This window comes from Idiotropiscis lumnitzeri, chromosome 5, assembly GCF_059441095.1.
Source record: "Idiotropiscis lumnitzeri isolate Australia: NSW breed Sydney's pygmy pipehorse chromosome 5, RoL_Ilum_1.0, whole genome shotgun sequence".
Classification (NCBI taxonomy): Eukaryota; Metazoa; Chordata; class Actinopteri; order Syngnathiformes; family Syngnathidae; genus Idiotropiscis; species Idiotropiscis lumnitzeri.
This window is the reverse complement of record NC_142395.1, coordinates 15,853,379-15,865,829: the sequence shown is the minus strand read 5'-3', so window position 1 is coordinate 15,865,829 and position 12,451 is coordinate 15,853,379. Positions and strand designations below refer to the sequence as shown.

Below are 12,451 nucleotides of genomic sequence, written 5' to 3'. Positions count from 1 at the left end.
TGGACTATACTGTAGACGTCGGCTGAGGATTATTGCTGTTTAAGAATCTGCCGTTCACTGGAGAGGCAGCCTGCCCTGATCTCATCAAATTGAAACGTATTAAGCTGCTTTGCCACAAAGCCTTCCGCTGTCTGCAGGCGTAGGCCAACGAGGAGAGATGGATGCGAGCGGCCACAAGAAACGGGCTAAATCAATTAGTACCTTTTAAATTGCTACCAGTTGACCAATCAAGACTCATGGTCGGACTTTGTTAGGACCAATGCTGGTTTTTGCCCAGGAAGATGACTCTAATCCAGATAGCCCCTAAGGACCGCATGAATGGCACGCAGGTCTGTTTGAAAATAGGTCACCAGTGATGGGACATCTGGATTTTTTTTTTAGGACTGTTGTAGTTATCATTGGAAAATGCAGACCGTGGCTGAGCGCTATAGAAATAAACTTTGCATTAATCAATAAAGATAAAGATGCCTTTATTAGTCCCATAATGGGGAAATTTGCTGTGTTACAGCAGAAAAGATAAAGGTCACACAGAGACGGTGGCGTAATGCCGTTAATGTATGACATTAGCAGCAAACGTTGGCAATACCAAAGAAGTCGCTCTCAGTCTGGTTAAGGTTGGTGACCCTTCTGTTCAAATCAATGACAAATTCCAATTCAGATGGACTGCGATTGTGCAAAGATAGACGGTCCTGAAAATTTCACCCAACTGTGACATCACACTTTGAGTCATTTACGTAGTCCTGCATACATGTGACAATTCAGTAGAATAACAACTTAAAATGCAAAAAAATGTCAATTAAAAACACTACTTGTATAGTCACAGATGTCTGGAATTACGTCGCTGAATTAGACGAGGGTCGAGCCTTCTTATAAAGTGACCAAGACACTTTTTAAACCACAGAAAAGGCTTGCACAACTTCAGCAGGGGAATTATCTCGTTTGGCTGAAGTGCCACGGAAAGTGTGTTCAAAAACATTCTCAGAAGTTACTTGCAGTTCCGCTGGTGTTACGCATTTCAAGTCACTTGTTGAGGAAGCATTGTGCTGTATCACGATGCTTACACTGAAGATGCTTGGTCATTCTGCTAGTGTTTTCCTTTTAAGGATGGGGCAAGTTGCATTTAACTCATTCAATCCATAAGATGTATTTATACGTGTTCAAAATTGTCGTCCCCGCCTCCCAAAGACGTATTTATACGTCTTAGCCTTTTGCGTCAGAGGTCCATGTTTTTAAATCTTTAGAACACAATATTCCTAGGCCTTGCAAAATCAGTCAAAAGCCCAAAAAAACCACTGTGATTGAGGTGTTTCCTCTTGCGAAAACGGCTGGGATTAAATGAGTTAAATTTCGGTCACATGTCAACCGTTTTCACTCCCCCGTCACTGTGAAACTGAAATTTAGCCACCCCTGAGAGTTGAATGAAGCCGCGTCTTCAAATTTTAGTTGCGCCACGTTTTGCATTTTCCACCTCTCGATTCAAGTCAGGCTGTGTTTCACACGCGACCCCAGTGTCGATAAGCCGTATGGAAAATGGATGGAAAGATTTTTCTGTCTTTGAGTGTGTGTTCATGTCTGCTGAATGCGTGACATAATATCTGTTGCACAAATTGAATTGACACATGGAGACAGCCTGTTGAAGATGTGTTGACTCCAACAGTGAAAATGCAATCCATGCTTTTACAGTCTTTATGGGCTCTTTTTCTTAACACGCTAGTAGGAGCACTATGCCCTGTCGCCATGGTAACGAAGGCCTTACTCTGCATCGATCCCGTAGTAGAGATGAGTAGTATTTCATTTGGGCGACAGATCCGCCCCCTCAAAACTGACAATCTTGTCTCTCAATGTCGAGAATGAAAAATATATTTCCAGCACCTAATCTTGTGTCATCCCCTCTGGTTTCCTCTCAGTTGGTTCCACGGAAAGATCACTCGCGAGCAGGCCGAGCGGCTGCTCTACCCTCCTGAGACAGGCCTATTTCTGGTACGCGAGAGCACCAACTACCCGGGCGACTACACATTGTGCGTCAGCTGCGACGGCAAGGTGGAGCATTACCGCATCATTTACCACAACGGCAAGCTCAGCATCGACGAGGAGGAGTATTTCGACAACCTCATGCAGCTGGTGGAGGTGAGCGGGGAATGGGGAATAATGAAATGAAGCTAGGAAGACTTGTTTTCCAAATTTCCGACTTCTGAAGTGGATTCGTAGTTTGAATTATTGAGAAGATTACACCCGGTTGTCTTTTGTCGTTTTTTTTTTTTTTTTTTTTTTTAATGTATAAGGACCAAAAAAAAACAAGCACTTTATACCTAGCGTTACGTTTCAGCAGTTGAGCAATTCAGGCCAAAGCCACAAGCAAACTCATCTCCTAGGAGCAACTTTATTTGGTGGCTCTTTTTTATTGGCTGCTGATTGATCATGTCGCTTTTATGTGACAAACGTTGAGGACTACACCTCCCAGATGACTGAGCGACCTTCCCTTGAAATAAATCAACCCAAAAGGCTCATGTGTTAAATGAATTGCCAAAGACGAAAATGGCCGCTTTTCGCTGTAATTCTAGTTAGATATGGAGTTAAATTTGAGAGTAAAATATTCAGCCGGTAATTTACTTTTAAGATTTTATATTTTACTCTCTATATTTGACTGTTTACTGGAACTTTTAAGAGTAAAATGTACTCTATGAAATTCACTGTGTAGTCTACTTACCCAATATGTTAAACTATTAAATGAACAAAAAATGCAAATGTGCTTCTATGTAATAATGCCGTTACATAACTTTGCGCATGCAACAGAAAAAGACACATACACACCCACACCCACACCGGCATTCCCAATGGGGCTTGACTAAACATCTCGCTTTCTTCAAAAAGCTTGTCTGATCTGTTATCTGCAATTCTGGCAGGCGGGTAGACTTTCATCCCGTCAGATAACGAGAAGCGCGAGAACTCAAAGCTATGGTGCTTTTAATTGGGCTGGAAAAGGAAATGTACAGTACTGCCTTCTAGGTAAAGTCCAAATGTTTTTGCCTTCATAAACAGTAAAAGCAGTGTTCTCAGTATCATTAGCAAACAATGCGCCACTCTTCAACACTCTCGCAATGCGCACATAAACACTGGACTCAAACAGCAAGCAGCATATGGCTGCCATTTCTAACATGTCACAGGCTGGCTCCAAGTCTGTAGCAAAAAAAGGAGGGGACGCAGACAATAACATTGGTCAATTGAAGGATTTATTGTAAACACCACGTCACTTTAAACAATAAACGGGAGTATGATAATGACGTGTCCTGCGTATCGACACGTCAGCGCATGCATCGTGTTAATCAGAGCGAAGCATCTGTGCTTGTGCGCATATCGCTTGGACAAAGGTACATGAACGATGCAGGCTCTGTGTTGCTCAACCGTTACGTGTTGCTGAGGTGCCGAACTTAAGGAAGCGCATCTGTCAGTGGGTTGCGTCTCTGCCATCACACATCTTGTCACAATCAGTTCTTCCCTTCAAGTTGATGTGACAGGGATCCCAAAAGAAAAGAAAGGGCTCGACCTTCTGAGACCATTTTGATCTTGTATCGGCAAAGATTGTTTTCATTTTAAGGTTAGTTTCACTTTCCCTGCCATCTAAAGGCTACAAGCCAGACAACTGAAAGTGTTAGACATTTAGCTCAACGCTCAAGGCGCTGCACCATCCCGTTGTTAGCAAGCTGGCGGCCCATGTGAGGTGTAAAACAGTCAAATGATTCTGACATGAAAATCATTTGGAAGTGTGCATCTGTCCACAAAACCTGATTCGGTACGATTTTCGATATGTGGGATTCAAGGACGGTTTGATTTGAAAGTGGAATAATTCCATCCAAGATTTTAAACTTTCAAAGTTTTTTGTTACACTGTACTCTAGTATCATTAATGGAATTATTTTGTTCATTTTTTCTTCATTTTTGATAATTAAACTTCCCTGCATTGGATTGAGCAATTTTGAAATATCTTGCGAGCCGTGATTTGGTTTGCTAAACCAGAGTTGAGTTTTGCAGAAAATGTCGAAATAAATAATTGATATTCAATCAGTTGAATCTCTATCGACTATCTCTGCTGTTTTTAGGTACACCAGCCACATCAATACCATGTTTTTCAAAACTAGAGAAATTGCTGAATAAAAAAATTATCACTTGACTGCCAGAATCAGAATCGCAATGCCCTTTATGGTCATTATACTCAGTGTACAAAAAAAACTATCTTTTTAAATAAAAACGTACATAGAAAAAATAATTTTAAAAACTCGGTGCCTCAAATACAAAAGCAGCATCAGTTCTCAATCACGACACTTTGACTCTGATTTCACATTGACATATATATTTCAGACATGTTTACACAGGTTCAGATAATGGATGGATGCATGACAGAGAAAGATAACACACAATACAAATGTAACTAAACAATTTGGGATATTGGTTGCTTGTAATGCAATGTTGTACAGTAAGTTCGAGCAGGCGTCCTGAGCAACAGAGACACGCCATCAGTGCAGCATGTGTGCAAAGTGCATGGATGAACTTCGCATTTCGCGGTTGTCCTCAGTGCATCTCATAAGATGAGCCAGTACTTAAGTGAGCCAGGTGGCTACAATCAAGAGGACTACCCGTCCTTGCCTGCCTGATGAATCCGCACCAGCCGGGACCATGACAGTAACCACAAACAAACATAGCAGGACAGTCCTTTTTATTTTGGGACAAAATATTGCCCAATACCAGCTCCAACGAAGAGAGAACCGTTGATGCTCCCTGGAATGAGATCTTATGAGGTGCACTGACAACTCCTGCCAAATGCACCAAAATGTAAAATGTAAGAAATCAGCCCTGCTGCGGATTTTTCTGTTACATGTTTTTTGTTTGTGTTATAAAGTTTAAAAGGCATGTTTGAATGGGTTTCAAGTTTATTTTCCTCAACATATTTTCATGCCGCTGCGCTAACTGGTTCATCGCGTGCACAAAATGTCGTCAGGGCCGGATAATGAACAGGATGTCGAGACCTACCAAAATAACATGAGCAACACACTCGCTAAGGCCATCATACAAAAAGTAAAGGAAAAAAAAGCCATTAGGATCCTAAACCCTTGATGCTGGCCGTAATAAATGAATCTTGTGAGACTCACCTGATATCCAACAAACAATGTTTTAGCTCTATGGTGGACTTTTCATCATAGCTGTCACTATCTTCATATTTCCCTTTCTAGCTTTGTGTCATTATCGCCCATTGCTGGATTTCTGCCTCCCTTGTGTAAACCTCGACTCTCTGTTATGCCGCCTTCCCAGCTTTCTCTAGTCTATGTATAGCCTCTTCCAGAGTGCATTCCTCACCGCGTCTTCCCTCCTCACTAGCCGAGGATTCCTCACATTCTTAGTGTGTGTATTTTCCTGCTCGGCCAGACGACACAATCATCTTGTCGCAACACACCTCAATGCAGACTGACAAAAGAAGGCACCCGCTTTGATGGCATATAACGGTTTGCTCTTTAGCGGGCACACAGTGATCACGCCTCACGCCTTCCTCCTAAATGCTATTTCATCTTCATGCATCTGTATGCCTTACATAATGCATTGTTCACCCGCTTGCTCACGCACCGGAATTTCCTATGCTACGACATCACCACCTGGTGGTTGTAGTTGCCAACGCACCCCCTCGTTCCATTGGTCATGCTGCAGTGTTGGAATTTGCTATGGTCTGCCATGCGCTTGGCACGCCTTCCCAAAAAAAGTATTTCCACCTCCCACAGGCTGCGCATCCACATCACTGTTGTCATGTCACCCGTTCAACGCTAACGCTCTGCATTGCAACGCGCTTCGGCCATGATGTCATCACCGGCCAATAGAAGAGAGTGTACAGTACCACGCCATTTATTTTTTTTACATAGCGCGTGTCATTTGATGCAGACGATATGGAGCCTGTATACATGATAAAGCATAGAGAGACTTTATGGAAATTTAAAATGAAACATTAATAAACATGCTCCGACTTATTAAGGCACACTTATTCCTCAGCCTTTGCTTGCATTTTCTTGCTACGTGCTTCAATTTGTTACCCCCGACTGAACTTTACTGTGAAACTGACACAAAAAGGAGAGAGGGAGAGTGAAACATCTATTTATTTAATTATTTATTTTAATTGCACCAAGAGTGTGCTGCGATTTAGTGGGAGAACGCCCACAAAAAAAAAAAAAACATCCTAGAGGAGATATACGTTTTGTTTACGATTGATAAAGATTGGTAGAGAATTACTGCATGTGTCACACTTGACTGTTTGACGTTTCTGGCCCCTTTAGGGACAATGAAAAAAAAAAAGTGAAAAGCAACAAATCTCGCCACAGTTTGGAGCGTTATCGGCTATTTGTGAAGACTCAACAGAGTCCCTCCAGAGCAAATATTCACGATTCCTCTCCCGGGCTGCAATTTAATGGCATGTGTTCATTTGATTATACTTGGGTGGAGAACTTCTGTCAGTGTGGCATTTATGAAAATAACTCACAAACTCGTTTTCAAGAATAGGCGGCTGAAGGAATATTAGCATAGTAGTTGTGTAGTTCCATCCTGGCTGGCACCTGAGATAAATTAATATTTCTATAGAAGCGATTGAAACATCACTTTTTGCATCCATTTTCTGTGCCATCTTCCCTCACCTGCGGCACGGTTTTGCTGGAGATGTCGTCTTTAAAATCGACAATACACGTGTAAATGGTTAAAATGCAGTCAATGAGTTTATGGCCAGAAATTTTACATTTTATTTTATTTTTTTCAGTGAGGTAAAAGAAGGTGATGGCACCCTGATCACTTAAAAAAAAAAAAAAGATGGCAGGTGACTGACATCCTGAGAAGTGTTTCTTGTGACAGGCACACAGAAGCAAGGCAACTTGTTTTGGGTGCTCAAAGAAAGCGTGAGATGAAAGTCAAAGCTGTCGTGATTTATCTTTGTCGCTGTAATGATGCGTCTTTCAGGTTCCCCCTCAACAGGGGAAACCTCAGAGACATCAGACGCACATTAGAAGTCTGTTGTATCGGGTGTCCCCAGCTGACGATGTACACACTTTTAAAAGCTGATCAATTGATGTTATTTGTTTTGTTTTTTTACCTGGATAATAATGAAAGCCGTCTTTGTTTTATACAATTGCCGCTACTGTGCATGACAAAAGCTTCTTTCACACAGATCCCCAACAATTGGTGCATCAGAGCCATAGCATTAGATCAAGCATGTATCCGGTTTTACTTTTTTTGCACACAGTCAAGGCAAGGCAGTTTTTTTTTTTCAGTATTTCCAGCACATTTCATACTCAAGGCAATTCAATGTTCTTCACAAAAGCAAAGACGCAACACATGCAAGCATTTACAAACAGAGCAGTTAACGACATTGAGAAGCAAAACAGAGAAAATAAAAGTATCTTACCAAAATGACAAAGAGAGCGTACATTGACATTTAAACGTGAACAGAAAACTGAACGGTAACTCTTAGTGCTCTCCTTACACAGGCGCAATATCGATTGTAAAAAGAGCGTTGTTTACAAAACGACTTGGAATCCGATATTAGCCTAATTCACACGGGCGTCCCGCAAAAACTTGCCACTCATTCCGTTCTCATGTGTTCCCCGGCAGCACTACACCAAAGATGCCGACGGCCTGTGCACCAGCCTCATCAAGCCCAAGTTGATGGAAGGCACCGTGGCGGCGCAGGACGAGTTTTCCAGAAGTAAGGACATTCATGACTCATTTAACCAATTGTTGTGTCCGTGTGTACTACGGAAGAAGTTCATTAAGTCAAGGCTGTAATCGCATCGAACAACACCGGCTTTTTTTACAGTGCCTTGAAAAAGTATTCATAACCTTTGAAATTTTGTGACCTTTCAATTCCAAATTTACTGTGTGTATAAATACTAGGGATAGGCCGGTTATCGGTGCCAATATTCAGCAGTTTGACGAAATCCGATGGCCGATAATAAATGAATTTAAAATTGTCGACTTCAAAGAGATTTATTTAAAAAAAAAAATCTGTTAATTTTATTTGAGATTCTCCTGACCCTAGGGACACTCTGCACCTTTTGTTTTTGTTTGAAATCAATACGAAGATAAGTGAAATAGTAACATTTCTGTCATTTTGAAATTGTGGTGAACTTTATTTACTGTACATAACCATATTGAGCTGCTGTTTTGGTTTTCATTGAACTTTTTAAGACATACTGATGAAGAAACTCTGCACTTTTTTGGAGAATTTTACAAGATGTAAATTGTCCAAAATGTGTAATATATGTTTTAAAAAAAAAAACGGATATTGGCTCCATTTATTATTTGTCCTCCTCATACCAGCCTTAAAAAAACATATCGGTCTATTTCTAATAAATAGAATTGTTTTGTGTAGGCCTTAGTGGTTTGTTAAAGGATATTGTTAAATAATATTATCATGAAGAACAAGGACCTCGCCAGACAAGTCAGGGGTAAACAAGAGAAGTTTAAAACAAGGTTAGGGTATTTAAAAAAAAAAAAAAAAATCCCTGTTTTGATAACCTGAAGGAGCACCATTCAATGCGTCATCGAAAAATGAGGGAAATGTTTGACAACTGCTAACCTGCGATCATTGTGATCTTTTGTTGTTGTTGTTTTTTTTCATTCTTTTCTTCTGTTTTTCTTTTTTTTAATGTATTTGTTTATTTTCCTCACGCTTACATGCTCAAAGTAAAATCAGTTCAAGTGAAACTTGTCTGTTATCCCTCAGGCGGCTGGGCCCTGAACAGGAAGGAGCTGAAACTCCTGCAAACCATCGGCAAAGGAGAGTTTGGAGGTGAGTCGCATAGCAGAGACATCTTAACGCTTGATACCCGTTAAGAATTCAAGTTGGCGTTTCAAGCCTGGGTTATGGTTTAAATTTTGGAGAAAGGATTTCAATTCAGGGTTTCAGTTCATTGTTTCCAGTAAGAGTTGTAAGCCAGAGCTTCAAACACGGACAGTGAGAGGATCAGGATCACCCGAGTGCTCAAAGTTTGTCTTCCTCTGTCTTGTCAGATGTGATGGTGGGCGACTACCGAGGGACCAAAGTGGCGGTGAAGTGTATCAAAAACGACGCCACAGCGCAGGCTTTCATCGCAGAGGCCTCCGTCATGACGTGAGCCACTTTTGCCGCTTATTTGCAATTCTCCGATGAAGTTGAATCCTTTCAAGATCAACCTGTCGTTTGTTTCTCTTTGTACACAGGCAACTGAGACACAACAACCTGGTGCAGTTGCTGGGCGTCATCGTGGAGGAGAGGGGAAGTCTCTACATCGTCACCGAGTACATGGCCAAGGTCAGTCAAACCACAAACAATCTGAGTTGTGTTCACTTGGCGGCAGATTTCCGTGAAAGGTCCCAAAATATCCAGTATGTACAGATTCCGTTTTTCATTGGTTTGTTTGGGTACCATGACTAAAGACTCTGAAGCTAATTTAGCACTGCGCCAGTTTATAGGAGTTGCAATATTTTGCGGGGTGACAAACATTCTTTGACGAAGCAGGGGGTGCTGATGCATCTTGCTATTCAAAAACTAATTGCCAAGTGCGGGGCGCATTTCATATCCTGTATAAATCTCCTCAATGATCTCAAAGTCCTCGTTTCCTCCTCCGTGCAACAGGGCAGCCTGGTGGACTACCTGCGCTCCCGAGGACGGACTGTGCTCGGTGGTGACTGCTTATTGAAGTTCTCGCTGTGAGTTATCTGTAACTCTTTGTTGTTAAATTGAAGAAAAAAAAGCATTTTTAAAAAAGTACAACATGAAGGCTTCGCTGCGCTGTATTTGTTTACAAAGTAAAGTGTGGCTAAAGCACAAGGACACTTCCTGTCCCTGACCTAATATGTTTTGTGCAACGTTGTACATCTCTGACCCTTTACCACATACAGTAGACAAGCGAGTCATGTCAGGTTGTTGTGGTCGTGGTCCAATCACCTCTTTACTAAAAGCAAAAAAAAAACTTGTGCTCCCCTGCAGTGATGTGTGCGAGGCCATGGAGTACCTGGAAGCCAACAACTTTGTCCACAGAGACCTGGCGGCCCGCAACGTGCTGGTGTCGGACGACAACATCGCCAAGGTCAGCGACTTTGGCCTGACCAAGGAGGCCTCCTCCATACAGGACACCGCCAAGCTCCCCGTCAAATGGACCTCCCCTGAGGCTCTGAGAGAGAAGGTGAAAATAATTTTCAGTCAGTGTTTAAGTGACAGTCAGCTAGCTTGGTTTAGCATCAAGCTGACTTGCTCTGGTACCCCCCCCCCCTTTTATTTATTTATTTTTTTATTTATTTTTTTATTTTTTTGTCCCCTGCAGAGGTTTTCCACCAAGTCAGACGTCTGGAGTTATGGAATCCTCCTCTGGGAGATCTACTCCTTCGGCCGCGTGCCTTACCCTCGAATTGTGAGTACCTGAATGCAAATTCAGCAACGATTTTACATCATCCTTTTGCCCACAAAAATCTCACAAGCAGGTTTGTCTTTTAAGGCTTCCTGAAAATTTCTCACATGAATCTATACTAGCGGCTTCAACTCAACCTGGATGACATCCTGGGTCATTTGAGGCATGGCTTCTTACACGTTTTGTGTGTCTATTTGCGATGTCACACTCGTCGCTATTTAATAGTTGCACACAATCTTAATAAGTGGGTGCATCGTAAGTGTCAGCCAAATCCATTCAGTAGTTCCTGGGAAATAGCGTTATTAGTGAAATTTCAAATTCCCTGTTACCATGGAAACCATTGTTGATATTCACTTTATGGGGTCCATATGTCAAAATGTTTAAAGCTTTGTTTCATCATTTTCCTTTTGAGAAAAAAAAAGTAAAACATTTTTGTCCATTTCTGCTACTTAGGGCCTTTAAATAAGCAGCTTCACGATAAGTCCACAGTCTAATTCAACGTGGCCAAGTACATGAATATGTGAATTTTTGTAGAAATAATGATTCTAGACTGTTAACTCGAAGTGTTTTTTTTTTTACCACATAAAAAAAAAAAATTTTTAAATTCTTCGTGCATTGTACTGAAGTCCAAGTGGCCTTTACAAACAGACTTTGCATTTTGGCCGATTTTCATTTTGGAAAATCCTGTCACATTGCTTCTTGAGCCTTTTTTTGGGTCTTGTCATGAGCGACACGCCTATCAAATTGCATGTTGCTCAATGAAACTGATTTCCGGGGCTGAATTTTCACACAATTCTGGCGGAACCCAATTTCAGGGGGGTGAGTTCCCCCCTCTCTCCCCAATGAAATCACCAACACGCCACATCACAAAGTAACTATTTTTAAGTGGAGAAAATCCATCTGTTTTGGGTAAATGTTGTAATTGTATGTTGGATAGTCTTTTTTTTTTTTTTTTAATCATACCTCTATGTTAAGCGCTTTGTTACAGCTGCAGCTGTTGTGAAATGCATTATACAAATAATGTTGAATTTTAATTTTATTCAGTTTCATTTGCATCTGTGTTTCTGGACCGTGAAGCCTTGGCCTGCAGATGGCAGCATTGTTCACTTTTGCACATCTTCTCTCCTGTCTGGCAGCCACTGAAAGAGGTAGTGCCCCGTGTGGAGAAGGGCTATAAGATGGACGCCCCTGACGGCTGCCCGCCCGTGGTGTACGACCTGATGAAGCAGTGCTGGACCCTCGACGCGGCGGTGCGGCCGTCCTTCCGCATGCTGAGGGAGAAGCTGCAGCATATCCGGGCCAAGGAGCTCTACCTGTGAAGCGGTGGGCGGGAGGGTGGATGACGATGATAGGGGTGGGGAGTTTGGTGGGGGTGGGATTTAAAAACCAAGGGACCACAGCGAGCTTTCCTCCCGCCATCCCTTGATGCCCACCAGCTTCCTTTAAAGGACCCACTTCCTATTGGTGTTGTAAAGCTTTTGCCCAGTTGGCCACTCTTTTCTTTCGTCTTGCTCCTCCTCTTCCTCTCCACCTCTGTTGAACATGGCATTAAGTGGAGGGGAGGCTGGCCTTTTCCTCCACCTTTGTCAGGTGCTCGCTCTACCACGCCGCCCCTTCAATCCCTCCGTGCATGTCCCACTGCCGCCTCAGTCTCTCGCCCTCCTCCCTCTGCTGGCCGTGGTGTCAGGTGTGGGGCCTTCGCTCTGTACCAAAGTGCCTCCAGTCCTCCAGAGCTCCACCAATGCACCGCCGCTGTCTTTTTTTTTTTCTTTTTTTTTTTTTTTTTTTTTGAATTGCTTTCTTTTTTCAGGGAGGTTATCAAACCAGTTTTCTAGTGCCGTATCGCTTTCTCCCAATTTTTATTTCCACGTCAAAACATTTTTCTGGGGTCCAGGAGCCATGATTGGCGGAAAATGGAGGAGGGGGCAGGACGAGAACATGGAGCAGCCTCTGGACGGTTCATCATATGTGGGCTTGTTTTTTTATATCAAATATATTTAAAGGATTTAAAAAAAAAAAAGGACTGACTGGGGCAGAGAATTT

The 12,451-nt window shown here is 42.3% G+C and overlaps 1 protein-coding gene across 1 annotated transcript in view; it reads left to right on the top strand.

Moving 5' to 3' along the window:
• Nucleotides 1-11,740, top strand: part of cskl (c-src tyrosine kinase-like) — a 35,738-nt gene extending 23,998 nt beyond the window's left edge. The window contains exons 5-13 of the mRNA XM_088296663.1: nt 1,908-2,127; nt 7,632-7,725; nt 8,746-8,811; nt 9,033-9,132; nt 9,222-9,312; nt 9,637-9,710; nt 9,991-10,186; nt 10,325-10,411; nt 11,545-11,740. Of these exons, the coding sequence (XP_088152789.1) occupies nt 1,908-2,127; nt 7,632-7,725; nt 8,746-8,811; nt 9,033-9,132; nt 9,222-9,312; nt 9,637-9,710; nt 9,991-10,186; nt 10,325-10,411; nt 11,545-11,727 (1,111 nt within the window). The 3' untranslated portion in view covers nt 11,728-11,740. The remainder of the gene's footprint in view (nt 1-1,907; nt 2,128-7,631; nt 7,726-8,745; nt 8,812-9,032; nt 9,133-9,221; nt 9,313-9,636; nt 9,711-9,990; nt 10,187-10,324; nt 10,412-11,544) is intronic.
• The last annotated feature ends 711 nt before the right edge of the window (nt 11,741-12,451 follow it).